This window comes from Ictalurus furcatus, chromosome 1 (assembly GCF_023375685.1).
Source record: "Ictalurus furcatus strain D&B chromosome 1, Billie_1.0, whole genome shotgun sequence".
Taxonomy (NCBI): Eukaryota; Metazoa; Chordata; class Actinopteri; order Siluriformes; family Ictaluridae; genus Ictalurus; species Ictalurus furcatus.
The window spans coordinates 30029245-30052689 of NC_071255.1; the positions used below are offsets into that span (position 1 = coordinate 30029245).

The 23445-nt window shown below is 39.5% G+C and overlaps 2 protein-coding genes across 4 annotated transcripts in view; one reads left to right on the forward strand and one right to left on the reverse strand.

The window, feature by feature from the left end:
- zgc:111976 (uncharacterized protein LOC553663 homolog) lies at positions 1-15124 on the reverse strand. The gene is made up of 18 exons (XM_053629912.1): positions 14146-15124; positions 13946-13987; positions 13685-13773; positions 12628-12703; positions 12272-12326; positions 10955-11087; positions 10846-10874; positions 9824-9895; positions 9662-9736; positions 9500-9576; positions 9355-9420; positions 9137-9248; positions 8495-8676; positions 8227-8423; positions 2280-2478; positions 2100-2195; positions 1849-1951; positions 1-366 (listed from the first exon to the last, which is right to left on the reverse strand). The coding sequence occupies exons 2-18, from the start codon at positions 13962-13964 to the stop codon at positions 12-14; spliced, it is 1935 nt and encodes a 644-aa protein (XP_053485887.1). The 5' UTR covers positions 13965-13987; positions 14146-15124; the 3' UTR covers positions 1-11.
- Positions 15125-15145: 21 nt separating this feature from the next.
- Positions 15146-23445, forward strand: part of ralaa (v-ral simian leukemia viral oncogene homolog Aa (ras related)) — a 9402-nt gene continuing 1102 nt past the window's right edge. The window contains exons 1-5 of one of the 3 annotated variants that reach the window (XM_053635875.1): positions 15146-15388; positions 21165-21334; positions 21910-22118; positions 22225-22399; positions 23117-23445. The exon at positions 23117-23445 is cut by the window's right edge and continues 1102 nt beyond it. In XM_053635875.1, coding sequence (XP_053491850.1) covers positions 21221-21334; positions 21910-22118; positions 22225-22399; positions 23117-23146 — 528 coding nt within the window. In that variant the 5' untranslated portion in view covers positions 15146-15388; positions 21165-21220 and the 3' untranslated portion in view covers positions 23147-23445. Of the gene's footprint in view, positions 15389-21062; positions 21335-21909; positions 22119-22224; positions 22400-23116 lie in introns of all 3 variants that reach the window. The other 2 variants (XM_053635866.1, XM_053635857.1) reach the window with 2 other exon arrangements.

Consider the following 23445-nt stretch of genomic DNA (forward strand, 5'->3'; position numbering starts at 1 on the left):
TTTCCACTATTCTAAACCAGCTCAGCTGGAAAGCTGCTGGCCACCCAGTGTGAATAAACACTCACAGAGGCACAGTTGGAACGGTTAGCAATCGCATCTGTATTAGCAACATCAACTGCCGGAGCAGCAGCTACAGACATGACATAGTGGCCAGGGTTAGAGGGAAGCTCGTCCTCCTCCATGGTCTCAGGGGAGAGCATGGCAGAAGGGAGAATGGCTGGAGTGTTTTCTACAGCACAATGTGCAGGTGTAGAGGATGAACTCGCAGCCTTCCTAGCAGACTCAGGTTCAAGTGGCAGTGCTGGAGGCCTCAAGCTGGATAACCTCTTCCGTATAGCTCTCAAAGTGATGGGGATAGACATGCACCTGGAAAGAAAGGAATGGATAAGCACACCCATAATGTAACACACATTCTTTCATAACAAACTTCTGTTCATAAGGGCTACACAGTATATTAATTTTTAATCATCACAATAATACTGTCCTTTCTAGTAGGGATATTATGCAAATGTACACTCTTACAAACTGGTTTCAGAGACGTCGTGAGTGCTGTGGGTGATAAATAGTGTCACTGGAATGAAATCATTGACTGTTAACCAACATTAAGGCATCTCAGTAAAGTTTTGGACAACTACAAGTCACCAGAACAGCTTCAATGTGCCTTGGCACCGACCCTACAGGTCTCTGGAACTGTAATGTAGTGATGAACTTCATGCTTCCAAAATATATTCCATCAATTATTCTTTTGATGATGGTAGTGGAGAGCAATGTCTTAACACGTCACTCCAAAAAATGGAATGGGATTTTATGTGTTCAATTGGATTGCAATCTGGTTGATGGGAAGGTCTGATCATATGATTTAAATAATTTTCATCCTCAACAAATCAAAAGTCATCAGTCAGAAGAACTGTGTATTGATGTTTCTCTCCAAGCTGTGGACAAGGGGATCGGAACAAAGTTACTGTTTTTAACTAGGTTTTTTTTTTGTCACAAAACAGCTTTTCAAAAAAATCCAGATATAGAGCTCAATTCTGATCCCAAATAAGCAAGTCAGAGGTGACGGTGGCAATGAAGATCTCCCTGAGATGACATGAGAAAGAAACCAGACTCAAAAGGAAGTCAGGGTCACTGGCATCTCACCAGAAATAACATGTGTTGTGTGTGTGTGTGTGTGTGTGTGTGTGTGTGTGTGTGTGTGTGTGTGTGTGTGAGAGAGAGAGAGAGAGAGAGAGAGAGAGACTCTCGTTCTCCTGATTCTTCAGTCATCTTACTTCTGATGAAACTGCAATATTTTTGATGATCATCCAGAAAGATTTACAACACTTCCTAAATTATTTCCTAGTCAATGAAATTATATATAATTACACTTTTTATTGATTCCAGCACATCCAGTCTATCTATTTCCTATCTTCCTCACGGCTTATAGGGAGCCTCTCTGGGCAGTATCTGAGGCATCACGGGGTTAATCACGGTGAGCAAGAAGCACTTAATAATTATAGTCCAAGAAATTCTTCCTGACCATGACCATGACCTGACTTTCCTAAAATACAGCAATGTGTTTATGTGCTTTGGGGGTGGGGGAAGAATTAATTTTTTTTAATTTTTTTTTTTAAAAAGGACTCCTCCAGTGCGTTTTATTAAATTGTAAGGCATATTACAATTGCAATATGTTTACATATTTGTAATGAATTATTTTAGTCATATCATGCAATCCTAATATTAATAATACGCCAAGTTTGAAGTATTATACATGCAAACATACAATGTAGTTAATAATTGTGTTTTTAATAGTGATAAATTTACCATATGATCTTTCTTTGCTATGCAACAAAATGTATATTTTTGTACCGTGTGAGGACTCTGGAGATATAATCATCTAGAGACTGATCCACTGTACCAGGCATTAGGAGCCTGCAGCGCAGCTGATGACAATCCACCACAGAAACAAGCACTAGACACCAATAAAGAGAATACGAAGGACAAGAAGAAAAGTAAAAAATAAATAAATAAATAAATAAAACTGTAAGTAGTGTGTAAACCACGAAATATTGAAATCAACAGGTTTTATCCACCACAACAGACATCAAGTAAGCACATACAAACTGCCAGTGTCTCGCTGTCCGGGATGCTGAAGGTCACAGAAAAGCTACAGTCAGACTCGGGTACGATTTCACCGCTAAGGTCACACACTAACTCTGCCATAAAGACATGCACAGGTTCAGGCACAGATATTACATTATAAATTCAGTGAGTTTCTATATGCATGGTTAACCTGTTACCTGGTTGGTGCTTAAGGCTGGTGATGCAGCTCGCCAGCAGGGTGTTGACGGCAGACTGATACCGGAGGAGGTCCAATAAGGCAGGCACGTGGGCAGGATGCGTGAAAGGAACCGTGTGAATTAGGGATCCTTTCCAGAAGTCACACTTACTTTCAGCAGTAGTGAACAAATAGCTGTGAAACTCGGCATCTGGCAGAGACTAAGAGCAATTTCCAAATCCAAGTTACACCTTTTGGAGCTGCAGTATGACACTACTGAAGTGCAATAAATGGAGTTCATATGGTTTTATACAGATATCCGGGTGATTAAATTGTCCACTTTTATTGAGTCAAGGCAATTGGACTTAAATTTAAAGATGCTGTAGTGTTTATGTGACAGGCTTCATCAACTGTAATGGGAAATTCCTTGGCAAATTAAATCGTGGTTATTTACACCTAAAAGTTCATAAAATTCATCAAGGTCAGATGACTCTCACTTCACTTGGTGGTGTCATGTGGCACCCTATAAAAACCCTTCACATAGCTTTCGACATTTTCTTCTATATACAGCTGAGGTCATAAGTTTACATACACCTTGCAAGATCTGCAACATTTTAATCATTTAAAAAAAAAGGGGGATCATAAAAAATTGTATTTTGTTTTTTTATTTAATATTGCCCTGAATAAGCTATTTCATAGGAAGGCATGAGGGTGTAAAATTCCTGTTCAAAAGTTTACACCCCCCTGGCTCTTAATGCATCATATTGCCTTCTGGAGCATCAGTGAATGTTTGCACGTTTTTTAATAGTTGTGTACGAGTCCCTCAGTTGTCCTCAGTGTGAAAATACGGATCTCAGCATCACATAGCCGCTGTTGGAAAGGGGTTAAATATGCAGAAGATGCTGGAAAACCAAAGAATGTGCAGGACCTGGAGGATTTTTCTGAAGAACAGTGGGCAGTTTAACTGCTCAGGACAAACAAGGGACTCATGAAAAACTCTCACAAAACAAACACATCATGTCGTTGATCATCCAGGTAACGACACAGTATTAATAACCAAGCGTGTGTACACTTTTTTATGTAAATACAGTTAGTACTGTGTCTTGTGGACTAGATGTAAACATCTGTTATGTGAAATAGCTTACTCAGGGCAGGACTAAATAATAAACAAAATGCTATTTTTATTATGCTTCTAATAATAATAATTAAATGTATAATAATAATAATAATAATAATAATAATAATTAAACATATGACCTCATCTGTATAGTTCTGAAAACTAAAGGCTTTCCTGAACTGAAATATATTCCACTTTTGCACATCTCAAGTATAACTGGTCTGTTCTAGGTAACCTGGGCGGCTGTGAGTCATGTGGTAGAGCGGGTTGTCCACTAATCGTAGGGTTGGAGGTTCGATTCCCGGCCCACGTGACTTCCACATGCCGAAGAGTCCTTGGGCAAGACACTGAACCCCAAGTTGCTCCCGATGGCAAGTTAGCGCCGTGCATGGCAGCTCTGCTACCACTGGTGTGTGGGTATGTGAGTGTGTGAATGAGAACCAGTGTAAAGCGCTTTGGAACCACTAAGGTTAAAAAAGTGCTATACAAGTACAGACCAACCCTTAAAGTGAAAAGGAAGAAAACTGCTTTAAAAAAATTCTATTCAAATTTCACCAAGAGAAGCCTCTTCTACCTCTCCTTTAACCAATAACCTACCTCTCCTTTAACCAATAACCAACCTCTCCTATAACCTACCTCTCCAATAACCAATAACCTACCTCTCCTATAACCTCTCTCTCCTATAACCAATAACCTACCTCTCCTATAACCTACCTCTCCTATAACCTACCTCTCCTATAACCAATAACCTACCTCTCCTATAACCAATAACCTACCTCTCCTATAACCAATAACCTTCCTCTCCTATAACCTACCTCTCCTATAACCAATAACCAACCTCTCCTATAACCTACCTCTCCTATAACCAATAACCTACCTCTCCTATAACCTCTCTCTCCTATAACCAATAACCTACCTCTCCTATAACCAATAACCTACCTCTCCTATAACCTCTCTCCTATAACCAATAACCAACCTCTCCTATAACCTACCTCTCCTATAACCTACCTCTCCTATAACCAATAACCTACCTCTCCTATAACCAATAACCTTCCTCTCCTATAACCTACCTCTCCTATAACCAATAACCAACCTCTCCTATAACCTACCTCTCCTATAACCAATAACCTACCTCTCCTATAACCTCTCTCTCCTATAACCAATAACCTACCTCTCCTATAACCAATAACCTACCTCTCCTATACCCAATAACCTACCTCTCCTATAACCTACCTCTCCTATAACAAATAATCTACTGCTCCTATAACCTACCGCTCATATAACTAATAACTTAACTCTCGCAGAACCTACCTCTCCAATAACCCACCTCTCCTATAACAAATCTACTGCTCCTATAACCTACCGCTCATATAACTAATAACTTAACTCTCGCAGAACCTACCTCTCCAATAACCCATAACCTACCTCTCCAATAACCAATAACCTCTCTCCAATAACCTCTCTCCAATAACCAACCTCTCCTATAACTAATAACCTAACTCTCGCAGAACCTACCTCTCCTATAACAAATAACCAACCTCTCCTATAACCTACCTCTCCAATAACCTACCTCTCCTATAACCTACCTCTCCAATAACCAATAACCTACCTCTCCTATAACCAACCTCTCCTATAACCAATAACCTACCTCTCCTATAACCTACCTCTCCAATAACCTACCTCTCCTATAACCTACCTCTCCTATAACCAATAACCTACCTCTCCTATAAGCTACCTCTCCTATAACCAATAACCTACCTCTCCTATAACCTCTCTCTCCTATAACCAATAACCTACCTCTCCTATAACCAATAACCTACCTCTCCTATAACCTCTCTCTCCTATAACCAATAACCTACCTCTCCAATAACCTACCTCTCCTATAACCTACCTCTCCAATAACCAATAACCTACCTCTCCTATAACCAACCTCTCCTATAACCAATAACCTACCTCTCCTATAACCTACCTCTCCAATAACCTACCTCTCCTATAACCTACCTCTCCAATAACCTACCTCTCCTATAACCTACCTCTCCTATAACCAATAACCTACCTCTCCTATAACCTCTCTCTCCTATAACCAATAACCTACCTCTCCTATAACCAATAACCTACCTCTCCTATAACCTCTCTCTCCTATAACCAATAACCTACCTCTCCAATAACCTACCTCTCCTATAACCTACCTCTCCAATAACCAATAACCTACCTCTCCTATAACCAACCTCTCCTATAACCAATAACCTACCTCTCCTATAACCTCTCTCTCCTATAACCAATAACCTACCTCTCCTATAACCAATAACCTACCTCTCCTATAACCTCTCTCTCCTATAACCAATAACCTACCTCTCCAATAACCTACCTCTCCTATAACCTACCTCTCCAATAACCAATAACCTACCTCTCCTATAACCAACCTCTCCTATAACCAATAACCTACCTCTCCTATAACCTCTCTCTCCTATAACCAATAACCTACCTCTCCTATAACCAATAACCTACCTCTCCTATAACCTCTCTCTCCTATAACCAATAACCTACCTCTCCAATAACCTACCTCTCCTATAACCTACCTCTCCAATAACCAATAACCTACCTCTCCTATAACCAACCTCTCCTATAACCAATAACCTACCTCTCCTATAACCTACCTCTCCAATAACCTACCTCTCCTATAACCTACCTCTCCAATAACCTACCTCTCCAATAACCTACCTCTCCTATAACCAATAACCTACCTCTCCTATAACCTCTCTCTCCTATAACCAATAACCTACCTCTCCTATAACCTACCTCTCCTATAACAAATAACCAACCTCTCCTATAACCAATAACCTACCTCTCCTATAACCTACCTCTCCAATAACCAATAACCTACCTCTCCAATAATCAATAACCTATCTCTCCAATAACCTATCTCTCCAATAACCAACCTCTCCTATAACTAATAACCTACCTCTCCTATAACCTCTCTCTCCTATAACCAATAACCTACCTCTCCTATAACCTACCTCTCCAATAACCTACCTCTCCTATAACCTACCTCTCCTATAACCAATAACCTACCTCTCCTATAAGCTACCTCTCCTATAACCAATAACCTACCTCTCCTATAACCTCTCTCTCCTATAACCAATAACCTACCTCTCCTATAACCAATAACCTACCTCTCCTATAACCTCTCTCTCCTATAACCAATAACCTACCTCTCCAATAACCTACCTCTCCTATAACCTACCTCTCCAATAACCAATAACCTACCTCTCCTATAACCAATAACCTACCTCTCCTATAACCTACCTCTCCAATAACCTACCTCTCCTATAACCTACCTCTCCTATAACCTACCTCTCCTATAACCAATAACCTACCTCTCCTATAACCTCTCTCTCCTATAACCAATAACCTACCTCTCCTATAACCAATAACCTACCTCTCCTATAACCTCTCTCTCCTATAACCAATAACCTACCTCTCCTATAACCAATAACCTACCTCTCCTATAACCTCTCTCTCCTATAACCAATAACCTACCTCTCCAATAACCTACCTCTCCTATAACCTACCTCTCCAATAACCAATAACCTACCTCTCCTATAACCAACCTCTCCTATAACCAATAACCTACCTCTCCTATAACCTACCTCTCCTATAACCTACCTCTCCTATAACCTACCTCTCCTATAACCTACCTCTCCTATAACCAATAACCTACCTCTCCTATAACCTCTCTCTCCTATAACCAATAACCTACCTCTCCTATAACCTACCTCTCCTATAACAAATAACCAACCTCTCCTATAACCAATAACCTACCTCTCCTATAACCTACCTCTCCTATAACAAATAACTTAACTCTCGCAGAACCTACCTCTCCAATAACCAATAACCTACCTCTCCAATAACCAATAACCTATCTCTCCAATAACCTATCTCTCCAATAACCAACCTCTCCTATAACTAATAACCTAACTCTCGCAGAACCTACCTCTCCAATAACCAATCTCTCCAATAACCAACCTCTCCTATAACTAATAACCTAACTCTCGCAGAACCTACCTCTCCAATAACCAATAACCTACCTCTCCTATAACCAATAACCCATCTCTCCTATAACCAATAACCTACCTCTCCTATAACCAATAACCTACCTCTCCTATAACCAATAACCTACCTCTCCTATAACCTACCTCTCCAATAACCTACCTCCCCTATAACCAATAACTTAATCTACTGATGGAAAAACAACATTACTGCTAAACGATTTTTAAAAGAATTACAGTGAGAATTTACAATGAGAAATGAGTTCTGTCTCATCAACTTGAGGTAAAAGTTACCTGCAGCATTTGAGCATGAGCCTCATCATTGTCCCTTTATTTGATTGATCTCTTTCCATGCTAACATAGGCTGGGAAATAATCGCCGGTTACTTCAGTCAGTCTTGTTCAGTTGACTTTTTATATCCTTTTGTTAGGACATTTAAACATTTTTAACTTCTCGACATCCTTTTGGGGGAATATATTTATGTCTTCTTAAAGTAGGAGATGGAGTAGAGAAGTATATTTTTCTAAAAATTTTTTGCTCAAAACTCAATTTTGGTCAAAACATTATTTTTTTCCATCATTTTCCCAAAATTCTACCACAGAAATCTGATGTGTTTTCTCAGACTGCCACATACAGTATACTGGATGCTGTGATATACTTGTAGACATTTATGCTTAGATCTAGTTACAGAAATAAAACCATGAGAATACAATAGCATTGGTTATATACTATACTCTAGAATGGTGCTTTGACAAATGTACAAAATATTAACTATATGTAATATTGCATTATGTTTTACATACCACAAGAAAGAGAGCATCCTTTCCATCACTCGACCTCTTGTCCTCTAGAGCAGTCAACTGGAGCAACTGGAAAAGTGGCTCCCCCTGCAGGTCAGCATCTGGGGGAAGGTCTACGGAAAATTCATCAGTAACACCGTTAGCATCTTCAAGGACACCCTCAAGGACATGATAACGAGTGCCAAAGCAAGATTTTATTCTTTGCAACTACAATCTCATGCAGTTTAAGCTTTAACCAGAGTATGTGTGTGTACACATCAATCAATCAAACCAAACACTATTTCATCCTGAAGTGCTGATAGAGATGCTTTCGGAGATAGATCGTTACCTGTTATTTGGCTCATCTTGTGGATGAAGGAGCTGAGCATGGGCACTGGTGGCTTCATTTTGAGAAGGAAGAAGGCTGGCAGTAACTCGGAGCAGGTTTCGGACAGAGGGATGAAAGCAGGGAGCCTGAAGAATACTCAAACAGATGAAATTATTTAAATCCATTACAGATAAACGCACAGAGAGAGAGAGAGAGAGAGAGAGAGAGAGAGAGAGAGAGAGAGAGAGAGAGATGCCCTTGTCTTTCCCTCCTGACTCAGCAACATGTAAGACCTACTGCAAGAGTGAATTTAGTATAAATAAAAATTTGAATTTGGTGTCAGTAAGAAGCAATTTCATTAATGGTTATTTTTAAGCAGGAATGGATTTTGATGGGATTTTAAGTAATAAGGGTAATTAAGTGTCTGCATGCTAATTCAACATCAGGTTCAATGCACAGCCCCACCCCTGTCTCATGTGAGTGACCTTGTATTATCCAGCATGTGTGAGGTGATATCAAATGATCCAAGCGCATAAAAATATATAGCCTTAAAAATCTAGACCATGTAATTCTGAAGTCAGATGAGTCCTGGATCTCATAACGCACCCTGTGGAGTCCACTTGAGGTGGTGTGGGAATCAGAGACTCCATCTGCAACCTGTGTGTAGTGGCACTGGCACCCACCACCATCACAGCAGTCTGGCTACGGTTGCCCTCTCCTGTCATGGGAAGAATTAAATCAGGCAAGAATCCAGCCTCTGTAAACTCACATGTTGGTTTAAACTCCTATAAAAGGCTTTTGCGGTTATTATCTGGAGGTAGTACCTGGATGTAACCTCTCCATCAGAGCATCTGAGGGGCTGATGTAGTACTCAATGCTCATTGGGTTTCCTGGTAAGGAAGGGATACCATTACATTCCATACTGACATCCATTCATCACCAAAAGCATTGATGACACTGGTACTTTACCTTCTTTGCTAGGTGTAATACTCCCGATTCTGCCATTCAGAACCAGATCAACATGAGCGTCACTCGCTATCAAATGTCTAAAAATTAAACGTTTTTTTTTTACTCTGGCAAGGATATACAACACATTTCATCTGGTATACTAAAACATTACACTCTTCACACCTTGGTAAATTGGAGATTTTCAGTAGGTCTTTCTGCAGATGCTGAAGGGATTTGAGCACCTTTAGCCTGGTATCACTGTGGGAGAAAATAAAACGTTAAAAACTTGCATAAAATAATCAAAAATAGGTTGGTGGTATTAATCCATGCCTGGTGACATAATACCCGTCGCCTGGTACGTTGTAGAGAGACGCAAGATCGCCCATCCTGAGTGAGAATTCCTTAAATTTCTTCATCCTGTATTGATATGAAAAAGTCAGTATACACTCACTGACCACTTTATTAGGAACACCTGTTTATTCAGGCAGTTATCCAATCAGCCATTCATGTGGCAGCAGCTAAATGCATAAAATCATGCAGATACATGTCAAGAGCTTCGGTTAACGTTCAAACATCAGGATGTGGAAAGAAAAAATGTGATCTCATTTAGCTTGACAGATCTCCTGGAATGGTCATGGACAACAGTCTATAGCGTTTACATGGAATAGTGAAGAAGAAAAAAAAAAAAAAAAACACTTTGTGGATGAGATTAATCCACACGCTTAAAATCTGTATCCTGTGTTTATATATTTCTGTAAAGCTGCTTTGAGACAATGCCCAATGTAAAAAGCGCTATGCAAATAAAATTTTATTGAATTTAATTGAATTGACAGAGAGAGAGAGATCACAGGAGAATGGCCAGACTGGTTCTAGCTGACAGGAAAGCTACACTAACACAAATAACCACTCTTTACAACCGTGTTGAGCAGAAAAGAATCTCAAAATGCACAACACACTAAACCTTGACGTGGATGGGCAGAAGACCACATCAGATTCCACTCCTGTCATCCAAAAATAACAATCTGAGGCTATAGTGGGCAAAAGACTCACTAAGACTAGGCAGCTAAGATGAGAAAATGTTGCCTGGTCTTTTTTCCTCTCTTCAACTGTCCAGTTCTAGGGAGCCTAACTGGATAATTGCATGAAAGATCAGGTGTACAGGTATTCCTTAGTAAGTGGTTGGTGAGTGTGTCTGTAAAGTAAAAAAATAATTAAAAAAATAAAAATAAATTTTATATTATATATATATATATATATATATATATAAATATTATATATATATATATATATATATATATATATATATATATATATATATATATATATATATAGTTTTCTGTCACAGTCTTTTTGCAGTCATTTCTTACCTTAACAACTGACAAAGTGATGCATTTGACTAAAAAAGAAAAATGAGCAAATGAACAGACGCCAAGAACAAGTGACTGACTACTCATAAAACATCTGCATTCTTCATACCTCAGGAGCGTCTCCATGCTGAGCGACTTTCACATCCTCAACCTCTCCCCCAGGCAGCAGCAGCACCTCCACATAGAACAGATCAGCTGTCAGATAGCACGCAGTCTCTGTGGGACTCAAGTGCGAGCCCAGTCTACAGAGGTCAGACGTTCAACATATAGTTAAAATCTCATATATAAACAACGTGTGTCAGGCTGGGGGTTTGGTTTTTCTCATTGGTTCAGTAAGTATACGAAGACATTTTTATGACCTCTACAGGACTACTCACATCCTAACCCAAAGCAGGCTTACACTGTCGGTTACCATCACAAGTCATACTACTCAGATACAGTGGATATGATGTTAGAGATAACATTGACATTTTATATGCAGAGGGCTGAGTCTCTTGTGAATAATAAAAACAGAGTAAAGGAAGGCTTAAATGTGCAGTTTGTAATTTTTTGTAAAGGCCAGGTACAAAATTCATTTAATAATTTAATTTAAGATCATTTAATTTTCATAAACAAACAGCGATTCACTATATTATGGCCGACTGTGTTGGGCAGAGATGAGCAAAAAGATGACCAGACATGGACAGAGAGGAGAGAGATTGTTGCTTGCAATATGAAAAGCCCTATATTCAGTCATCATGCACGCTTTTGGTGTGAGGTCTATATTGAAAATAAGGATATCCATAACAAAATATAGGCAATCATTAGGAGAAGACACTTTCCCACACTTTCCTACAGTCTCCACCGCTCGCACTCTGACCCCGACGCGGCCTCTACCGCTCGCGCTCCGACCCCTATGGTCTCTACCGCTCGTGCTCCAACTCCTATGGTCTCTACCGCTCGTGCTCCGACTCCTATGGTCTCTACCGCTCGTGCTCCGACTCCTATGGTCTCTACCGCTCGTGCTCCGACTCCTATGGTCTCTACCGCTCGTGCTCCGACTCCTATGGTCTCTACCGCTCGTGCTCCGACTCCTATGGTCTCTACCGCTCGTGCTCCGACTCCTATGGTCTCTACCGCTCGTGCTCTGACTCCTATGTGTCTTCCGCTCATGCTCTGCCTTCTATGGTGTCTACCGCTCATGCTCTGCCTCCTATGGTGTTTACTGCTCATGCTCTGGTCTCAAGGTCATGACTGGCCATCTTTTGGCATCAAAGAGGTCTATTGGGAATCAGTGACATCATGCTGTCTATTTTACAGGGAGAAAAGAGAGGATTGTCAATTTATAAATTGCAAATGTCACTTCCCCAGGCAGGCAGGAGAGCACTCTAAAATTACAAACAGCTCCATCAACCAAAAGTGGTAGTTATAATTAAAGAGTTCAAACCCCCTCTGTTTGGCAATCATCTCCAGTCTGGTCACCATAGCATTCAGAGAGGTCACTACAGATTAATAAAGACACAAAAAGAGCACCTCATCATAAAAAGATTCATCATTGTTTGGTCCCTACACACAAAGAAAAAGGGGTTCCTTGGATAGTACATTGTTCCTTTCTAAACAGGTCCTACATGGAACCCTCTCTGAAAGGGAAACTCTACCTTGTATGGTTTTAAATACTGCCTTAATGATTCCCCAAACAGACAAGAAGAACTTTTAAAGCCCTAGATTTAACCTTTTTTCCCCCCATAAAAGTGCTTTTTTTCACCATTTCTGCATGATGTATTATGTACTGGAGATTATTACCATTCTGAGCTTCCTGGAGTTTCTGCAGACATCTCATGATTGGCTCATAGTGTCTGCTGTCTGTCCTAGATTTTCCCTATAAAAGCAGAGAGAATATATATATGAAAATCATGATTTAAGACACTAAGGACACTAATCAAATTTGTGCAAAACTGTGCTGATTGGTTCAATAATCCACCTGTATTAAGTCGTTTGTGGATTAAAAAATTGGTGTGTTTTGATGTGTATATTGTATCAAAAGGTCAGCATTAGTGTAGAGGTATGTCGATGAGGCTTGCTAAAAGCATTGCAGACTTGAAGGCGAATCTCATGACCTCAACATTAATTTTGCTCCGTTTAAGACTGTACATTGGGAGTGATATTTTTTTGGGCTTTGGCTTAGCTGTTCATTCTCCTCTGGGCAGAAACTCCCAGGCCTTGGATATATTCAATAAAGTCAACAGATCTAAAATCTTGGGTTACACTGTAGAAATTTTGGGTTGGAGCTATAGGGTCCATTTATTGCATTTATGTCCTGTAATTATTACCACACATCAATGTTTTACTGATAAAAGACAAAGAAATGTACTACATTTACTACCATACTGGTTTGCCTGTGAAACATGCCTGTTGTTTGAGGTGTACAGTAAATTAAGGTCACCCTGGAAAACTGGGAATTCATATCCTACAGCTGTTTTGAGAGAAACACCTATGAACACCTATGAACACGCAGAAGCAATACTCTCCTCTCCCAACCTCCAGAGAAGGAAGCAGCTGTTTACATATTAGTTTGGCACAGGACTGTTCCAGCCACAATAGTCTTACTTAAGCCCTGCATCTGGAAGACATTTGTTAAGCTGTGCATGCAACTTGTTCAGCAGCACAGCAGTGGTCAGAGCACCAAGCGATCACTTGCATAGCTGGGTAAGACATGGAATATCACACAGAGTAGCATATGGTTGCAGCAAACAGATGGTCAGTATTACTCTCAACCTTGAGCTAAATCGCACCTTACATCATCTTATGTCTAGCAGGTTCTTAATATCATATGAGAGCAGAAGATTTGAGGTCTTCCTACCATGCATCTGTGCACCAGCTGAATGGTCTCACTCCATGGTTTTTCTGAATATTTTTGGCTTAATTTAGATAAATAGGTCTTCTTCAGAACTAGGGGGTCAAAATGATAGTAAATTACATACATACATACATACATACATACATACATACATACATACATACATAATACACTATCTGGTCCTGTGTTTTTAAAAGAAATTGAATGTATTCCATGTGTTTCTGGACATTTGTTAAAGTCCATGAAGCTCACTATCTCTCTTACCATCCACTTTTGATTCCATCTCAACTCTGTTTCCGGTTTCTTCTAATGAAGAGTAAGCAAACAAGGTATTTGGATTTAAGATTAGTTCATAGGCGAACTTTGCACATAATGAAACAAGACACTAATGCACTAATTGTATTGTTTTGCTCATTAGAAATGAACTACTAAACTGTTACTGCAGACAGACAATACAATAATACCGTTTTAGCACCTTCTAACACTTAAGAGAAGATAAGCATGGTTTATGCAGAAGCCTAATTACGCATGCGCAGACGCATCCTATCAGCGCCTCTCCACACTAACAGTATCTAGCTTCAGACCCGCAGCTCCAGCCAATAGTATCTACAGTTATGCTGCTTCCTGTTCGAATCCAGACAATTTTTGAGTCGACTCCGCTTCCTATTCTAAAGCGTCGGGAAACAAAGAGTCGATTCAAAGGGTCGGTTCCAGACAACTTTTTTTTTTTTACTTTCCCAGGCTGACCATGAACTCAATAAACTTTAGGTCCAGTGCTGAATGAATCGGCACAAACGTCACAGCTATGTAATGTCCAGATCTTCAGAAGGTTGATTATGAATCTAGTGTCACTATTTTCATTTATATAAACATTATTTAGGACATTCAAATTTGGCAATTTCCGTTATGGCTAACAGAAGTTAAACATCTAACTGTTTTTTCTTTCTTTCTTTCTTTCTCCACTTCCTCAGATCCTAAAGTACTTTTGCACTGGCGATGATGTCAACAAAATGAAATTTAGCAACAAAATGTATGTTGCAAATTGTACATTTTAGTTTATTCTACTTTGCTTTTCTTCCAAATGAAATACTAGTGGCATGGAAGCAGGCATTTGCCATACTTTCTCCCATCAAATACATTTGATTTCTCACACAGGCTACTTTCTCATTGTTTTTATTAGCAAAATAATAATAAAAAAAATAGATTTATAATAAAACATAAAATACTACTACTACTACTACTACTACTAAAAATAATAATAATAATAATAATAATAGAAACAAATAAATAATAATACATAATTAATAATGAATATTTAAAAAAAAAATTCCGAATTTAAAAATAACAGTGTGGAATCGACTCTAAAGCTTTAGAATCGATTCTCTATTCCCAAAACTTGGAATTGGCGAATCGATTCATTTCATGGAATCGACTCCCAGCTTTAAAGCTGTCTGATCCACCTATCCCGAGGCGGTGGTCTTTAAGCGTTAGGCTGTCGGTTTATACACCGGTTTAGTGCCAGTTTGGATTAAAAACTCCCAGTTGTTAAAAACATTATAGTCTGGATCTGGGATGTCTGGACACTGAGTGTCATCTGTGTGTAGAAAGAGCAGGGAAAGGAAAGGAAAGGAAAGGAAAGGAAAGGCTCCTCCTAGATATATTATCTTGTAATTTGTCTCTTTGTTGATCGGCTCTTAAGAAGCAAAGGTAAGTTTGAGCATTGCAGTATTTGCTCTGTATGTAGAGCTGTTAAATCTTTAAAATGTGAATGTTAGAAACATGTTTGCAGACATTGTATTCAGAAGAATAGTATTAGCTGGCTAGTTAGCACTACAGTCACATAAGACTAGCCGGCTAGCCCAACTCATGGGCTGAATCTCAATGGGGTCCGTTATAATGACTGGTGCGGTCTATAGAGTAGGAAAAGATGCTTTTAACTCCCTATTTAGTGCACTAGAGGTGCAGGACAGAGTCCTCTGTTGTGATGCCTAGCAAGCTAGTGGATAAGCGTGATGCTAATGTAGCGTTAATGTCCAGCCAAAAGGACATCCGCACATGCATGTAGTCATTTAAGCAAGTTTGACTCTGTGCAGAGTCACGTGTTTCTCCAACAATCACATACAATCTGGACAATATGCATGGCTTTACATTTCTATCATCCTAGCTTCACCAGTAGATACATGTCTAATTACTGGAATAAAGTTGGTGTGACGTTGGATGTTCGATATTCGCAGATAATCGGAAATTAAGGGACCGTCTCTAAAGTTACATACGACATTGTTATACACGTTTCTAACTTCAGTAGCATTTGAAGGGAATGACTTAGTCATATAACCAACTGTAAAGTATTCATCTAGGTGTCAGCTACAACGCACACCTCTTAGATTTCTGATATTTATTAAAATAAGCTATTAAATCATATGTAAATATTGCCATGTATTTTATTACTGCATGGGCTCATACATAAAATATACCATAATTTAAAGCTCAATAGCATTTGAAGGGAATGATTTACAGCCACATACACACACACAGACACACACACGTGTGTGTGTGTGTGTGTGTGTGTATAGAAAGATAGTGTGTGTATTAGTTTATTTTATTAAATACCAGAAATCTAAAAGGTGTGCATCATACCTGACACCTAGATGAACACTTTACAGTTGGTTATACGACTGTAAGTCATTCCCTTCAAATGCTATTGAAGTTAGAAACGTGTTTAACAATGTCGTATGTAACTTTAGAGACGGTCCCTTAATTTCCGCGAATATCGAACATCCAACGTCACACCAACTTTATTCCAGTTGTCTAATTAGCTGGCTGGCTGAATAAATTGTACATTTTCTCTATTTTTGTAATGTTTTATAGGTTTATTAACTGTTGCTGTTTCAAGCATGTCCATATAAACCAAACTGTTGCATCCCTTCCTGCTTGGGAAAACAACAACAATAATAATCATAGAACCACTCATAGAATTTGTAATGGTTATTATGGGAATTGTATTGGTTTTAATGGAAACTGTAATGGTCTCTACTGGAAATTTGTTGCCTTCTATTGGTGGCGTGTTATGTCTGGATACCATTAAGGACCAATAACGGTAATGGTTTTAATGGTTATGGTTAACATGTGATTGATTGATTGATTGATTGTAATATAGTGGAAACCATTAGAATTTCTGTGATGCTTTCTATCGTTTTGGGTTTTGTTTTTGTTTTGTTTTTTTCAGCAGGGCTGGATTATTGGGAGATTATTGTCAGATTATTTTACAAAGGTCTTGTCACAAAGTTTGGTTTCCTCATGGGTGAAAGTGAAAATGTGAATTACTATATCATCATTTATCTACCAAAAAGACTCCAACCCCCCCCAAAAAAAACAACAAAAAAAACGTTTTAATGCAGTTGAGAACAAAACGTGGATTTTTCCTGAATCAAAACAATCCAAAGCACAGCGTGACTTAGTATTACATCCCAATATGATAAAATCAACACAAAGTAGTTTGAAAATAAAATAATAATTTAAAAAAACAACAACTAGATGTCAAAGTTTTGTCATGACCCTTTCAGGTATCTTTATATCTGACTGGAAGAAAGCCGTGTGTGATATACAGACATGTCAAGAGAAATTGATTATACCGTGGTACTGTTGCATTCTTAAATCTGATTGGTTAGAAGGTGTTGATTCATTTTCTATAAAAGCAGCTATGGCAGTAGTGCCTACTGTCACTAATTCAAATCACAGGTTTATATTAACGCACTCGTACTATTACACTATATGGCCAAAAGTATCTGGACACCCGATCATCAAACCCGTATGTGGTTCTTCCCCAAATTGTTGCCATAAATTTAGAAGCACACCATTGTCTGTAATGTCTTTTGTATGCTGGAAATTTAGTTTCCCTTCAGTTGAACTAAGAGACCCAAACCTGTTCCAGCATGACGGTGCCACAGTGCACAAAGCGAGCTCCATGAAGACATGGTTTGTCAAAGTTCGAGTCGAAGAACTTGAGTGTCCTGCACAGATCCCTGACCTTAACCCCACTGAGCACTTTTGGGGTGAACTGGAGCACCTACTGCACCCCAGTCCTCCTCACCTAACATCAGCACCTGACCTCACTAATGCTCTTGTTATTGAATGATCTCACAATGATCCCCACAGCTACACTCCAAAAACTAGTGGAAAGCCTTCCCAGAAGAGTGGAGGACATTATAACATCAAAGATGGGAATAAATCTGGAATGAGCTGTTCAAGAAGCTGTTCAAACTTGTCCATATAGTGTATGTTATTCCTTGTACAGTATTTTCTAATTCACAATGATTTGTATGGTGGGTAAATCTGTGTCGTCGATGGTCTCAAGACGTTTTCTGTGAGGAGATGTTTATTTTGCAGTTTTGCAAGAACTTCAGTGCTTCGAATAGTCAGAGGTAATACTATAAGTTCTCCAACATGGGAAAGGACAGATGTCTTTGCAATTTCTTGGCGACATGAGAAGCTTTTGTCTTATTAACTTGACGAGAGAGGAGGAGAAGAGAAGCTGGTGAGGGAACGTCTGTGTAAAGCTGTTACATGTCGAGATAACTTGTTTTGCGGACATTCTACAACGTTAAACCTAACGGCCAAAATGTACATGTCGTGTTTTGTAATTGTTGTGGTGTAAGAGGATGTGTAGATATGTTATTGGAAAATGATCAACCTCCGGAGGTGAGAGTAACTCGGGTTCAGGTCAGGCCGCACCCCGTTGTTGATTTTTACTATAGCAGCATGTATTTTATATTTTATTCCTTACTTAACAGAGGAGCTTATGCTTCATGCTGCAACGTTTTGCACCTTGTTATCATTCGTATGCGTCTGTGTGTAGAGGTTAGAGGTTTGAAATATTAACAACCAAACAAATTTTATGCCTCCGAGCAGGGTTCCAACCTTTTTTGTCAGCTGAACCCTTTAAACTTGAATGATTTGTGTTTTGATATTCAGTATGTTTACATGGACAGCAATAATCAGATATTAATACGATACTCTGATTTAAGAAGCTAGCATGTAAACAGCGATTATTGATGACCTTAATCCGGCTAAAGTCATACTCGAAGTAAACACAAATCGAATTAAGACGTGTGGAGTTTTCCTGTTTTAGTCGCATTATCGACGTGCATTACAGACATGTACACACCTTAATCACACTTAACGTCGTGTGAGAGTTTTCACCGCATTGTGCGACAGGACACGATCACACACGGCAGCGCTCAACCGTTTGACGGCAAACGAGAGCACGGCTTCAAGCAAGAAAGCACGTGTTTGGTCCGAGCGGGAAACGATGGTAGCATTAAAAATTCTGAAAGAAATGGATATTATGAAGTGCCTTCATGGCCATAAGAACAGGAATGCTGCTGGAGAATTTGTATCCGCAGTCGTCAGTTAGCACGTATAGCACGACAAATAATTAACTGCACTTGAAGATTCCATAAAATTCCATAAAAAAAAAAAACCCAAATCTGTATACGGTACCATAACAAAGACGAACTGTATGTCGATACGTGAAATCCTGGAGGGAACGTCGGACGGCGTGGTGCGGTGACGTAATGACGTGTGACGTTAATCGATCTATGTTCTATAACATGTACAACAGGAACATGAAAGGAGTATTCTAAAAGCAACGCATGTAAACATCTTAATCACAATATTGTCTTACTCAGAGTAAGGTCCATAACTAGATTACTGCTGTCCATGTAAACGTAGTCCGTGATTTGTCTTCTGGAGATGTTAAGCAGGCTAACATTAAGTGAAACTTTTGCCTGTTGAAAAAGTTTGACTCATTTACAGCTTTTGTTGTTGTTGTTGTTGTTTTTTAATGTGGAAAGTCTTGCCTTGAGATATGGTTTTATAGCCAGGTTTTGTGTCCAAATGTCTTTTTAAGAAATCTGGCTTCATAATTTCATTAGAAAACTGCTTCAAATATATAACGTGCTTGGGAAAGGGTTCAGTGTTGTCACAGTCCATGCATGTAAATCCTAATGTTTTAAATACTCATCACTGTATTTACAGAACGTTTTCCAGAACGATTTTGTCGTCTGTCTTGTGCTTGGACATTCCTCCTCGTGATTTTTCCATTACCAGTCTGTACAGGTTTTTTGTTTGTTTGTTTGTTTGTTTGTTTTTTTGTGATTGCCAAATATGCTTGAGTTTTTTTGTGCGGAAAGCTTCTTTTATACACAGAGATGTTTGTTGGTATGAGACCTTTTAGCTGTACTCCTGTTTGACACGCGTGAATCAAAGAGGGCTTTGACCGAATGCACTTTGTGATGACGTCACACGACGCGTCTTGGCCCAAATCTGTCATTTTGAAACATTGCAAGCTCCTCCGAATTTTACAGAGTTTGCTTGATTTTGTGTTCGTTTCTGTGATCATGAACTCCTGGAGGGACTGTTTTACTCACAGTGTCTCTACTCTATCCATCTGAAGTGCCGTTAAGGAGTCGTAAATATGAAGACGCTTATAGCCGTCGATTTTTTTACATATGGGGTTACACTAAAACGCTACAATATTATTGATTTTAATTCCTTTCACTTTTTTACTTGTAAAACTATATATTATTAGCGTATTAATCTGTTATTTAACTTTTCTAACTGTATTATTAAAATGGAACTTAAAACGTCCTCGAGATTTCCATCAGCGTCTCACGAACCCCTGGTTAGGAAACCAGTTCGAGTTCGAATCCCGACGATGCCACAGCCAGCCGTAGCCAAGGGAGCAATATTGCCTATTATCTCTGGGAGGTGGCGAGATGGCATACTTTCTCTCTCCCCTGTCAATCACATCGACACTAGATAATCATGGGTATCTCTGAGCTCATGCATGTAGACAAGGGCAGATGGCGCTTTCCTCCGAGTGTGTTCTGCTGGCCTATGACACAGCATGAGCAGCAGTTTTACTAATATGCACTTGGCTGCTATGTTTATCTCCTCCTCAAATGTAACTCCTATTAAACGCAGAAGAGACGGACTACTAGCAGGTTTTGGGGATCTAAAAATCAAAGACTAGCTTGATCAACACTACCCTCGCCATTTTCTGAGCATCACATGACCAACAGGAATCCTTCAGGAAGCAACCTTCCGGTGTTTTATTATGCCCAATACTGATAGGAATGTTATTATAAGTGTGTCTGATCATCTAATAAAATCTGAACGGTTATAGAATTAATTTCAGACTCTTTATTAAAACATTGCTAAGTCAAGTCAAGTTGCTGTCAAGATTGTGGGTGCATGAATAAGACGTTAGACCAGTCATTCAGACTTTTTTTTTGCACCCACATAGTGTCTACCTCTTAAAAATATGCCCATGGATCAGTTCTGTCATCATCTTTGGTTACTTGAGATCCTTTTCTTGCAGGTCCTGAACGTTATCGTCTCCAACCTACACATTGTTTCTCATCATATCTGTGACTTACACATACCCTTTCCTTCTTCCTGATCTCTCCTCACTTCTACACAGCACTCTCCTACACCTCCCACAATCCTCCACTTTTAGCGCTGCCCTCCGGAGTTGCCATGGCGGCCGCCAAGCCAAAAGGGCAGAACTCTCTGGCCCTGCATAAAGTGATTATGGTCGGCAGTGGAGGTGTGGGCAAGTCAGCTCTCACCTTGCAATTTATGTACGACGAGGTAAGAACACCAGCACAAAAAATAAGGATTTATAAAAATTTATTAAATAACAAGAAAACTATGTTCAGACATCAAATTCAAACCGGCAGTATTGATTTATATAATATTACTCAACTAATTCGACTTTGTAGATTATCAGATAGGGCTGGAGGCCTGTAGTATTCTATGTATTTCCATATAACTATTCTATACATTATATCTGTTTCACCAATATTGATAGGAATAAGGAGTTGGTACTAGAGATGCACCGATACTAAATTTCTCAGCTGATACCGATTATTCGGAGTGATATCGGCTGATACAGGTAGTTCTATACGAGCCACCATAGATCCTGGGGGCGGAGCTTTGTAAATATGGGCAGGATTTATTCAAATATCAAACCCACCTAACCATTAGAGACCTAAGCTTGGGGGGACAAAAAAACACATTTTGCCTAAATCGCCTTTAAAATTGTAAAAAAAACAAACAAACAAACAAAAAAAAATTTCATTGAAGATTAGACAATCTGCGACTGCACAACCACCAAAAGACTTCATTTTACTCATCCTAGTACTTTTTTCCACCTGTTGCCTCAGTTTGTGGAGGACTATGAGCCTACGAAAGCTGACAGCTACAGGAAGAAGGTAGTCCTGGATGGAGAGGAGGTTCAGATCGACATTCTGGACACAGCTGGCCAAGAAGACTATGCGGCCATCAGAGACAACTACTTCCGCAGTGGAGAGGGTTTCCTCTGTGTCTTCTCCATCACCGAGCTGGAATCATTTGCTGCAACTGCTGACTTCAGGTAGAGTAACATATTGTACAGTAGCATTGTGTCTGAGCGTGCTTGCTTAACATTGTTAAATATAGATGATGCTGAGGCAGAGCTGAGCATTACCTACCCTGCATAGAGAGCAGATCCTGCGTGTGAAAGAGGACGAGAACGTGCCCTTCCTTCTGGTGGGGAACAAATCGGACCTGGAGGACAGGAGACAGGTGAGCGCAGACGAGGCCAAGGGTAGAGCTGAGCAGTGGGGCGTGTGCTACGTGGAAACATCCGCCAAAACCCGCGCCAACGTGGACAAGGTCAGTATTCTGTGACGGTGCATGAACTGAGACTCTGGAGCAGCTGACGAACAAGTGAGTCGTTTCAGCTCGGGTGTATAGACTCGAGGGACAGTGATTTTGTGTCTCATTCGAAAAAAGAGAAAAAAACACGTTAAAAATGTTACATGCAACTTCTCTGCCTCGTTCAAACGTTCTAGAAACCGATTCAGATCTAGCACTAGCACTAGGTTTGTTCAGATTAGTGCATATGATTGATTTAGAACTGAAACTCCTCTCATTAGGTCATTGAAATGATTGCAGGATTTTATTACTTACTAACCCTGCTTTCACACTGGCAAAGGAAAAAATGGCAGGCGTTCATTTGGGGTTTTAAATTTTTCTAAAAATTTTTAATGTAAGTATGTGACACAGCCGCAAGAGTCAACTCAAGATTGACAAATTTTATTGAATTTTCTCACTTCTATGCAAATTTCTTATGACATGGTACAGTGACAAATCTAGTGAATGCCTCAGACCAATCCTACCAGTCCTACAGCATAGATGTGAGCGCCTCTACGCCTGAATGTTTTGCACTAAAATGAACTGCTAGTCATGATCCCCTCCACCTTGATAAAATCCCTTGAATGAGTCATTTGTAGATGAAATCGGACATGAAGGAAAAATATTACAAGTATTTATTGGAAATTAAAGAACTTGAATGGATGTCAGTCATGTGACATGGGTGTTTTTCATCAGTCTTACCTTTTCAGGTGTTCTTTGACTTGATGAGAGAAATCCGTGCCAGGAAGATGGAAGACAGCAAGGAGAAGAACGGGAAGAAGAAGAGGAAAAGTCTGGCCAAGCGAATTCGAGAGAGATGTTGCATTTTATAGTACAAAAAGTTCTTTAACAATCGTCACCATGCTCTTCCCTTATGTTTAAAATATGTAAATATAGTCTGTTCCATATTTCGTGTGTGTGTGTGGGGGGGGGTTCGCAGCGTTGTCACGGTGTTTGTGCGTCAGAGCCAGAGCTGGTTTTATAGTGCTTTACAGTTTCGCCTCAGGTGAAGCTACTAGGAGCTC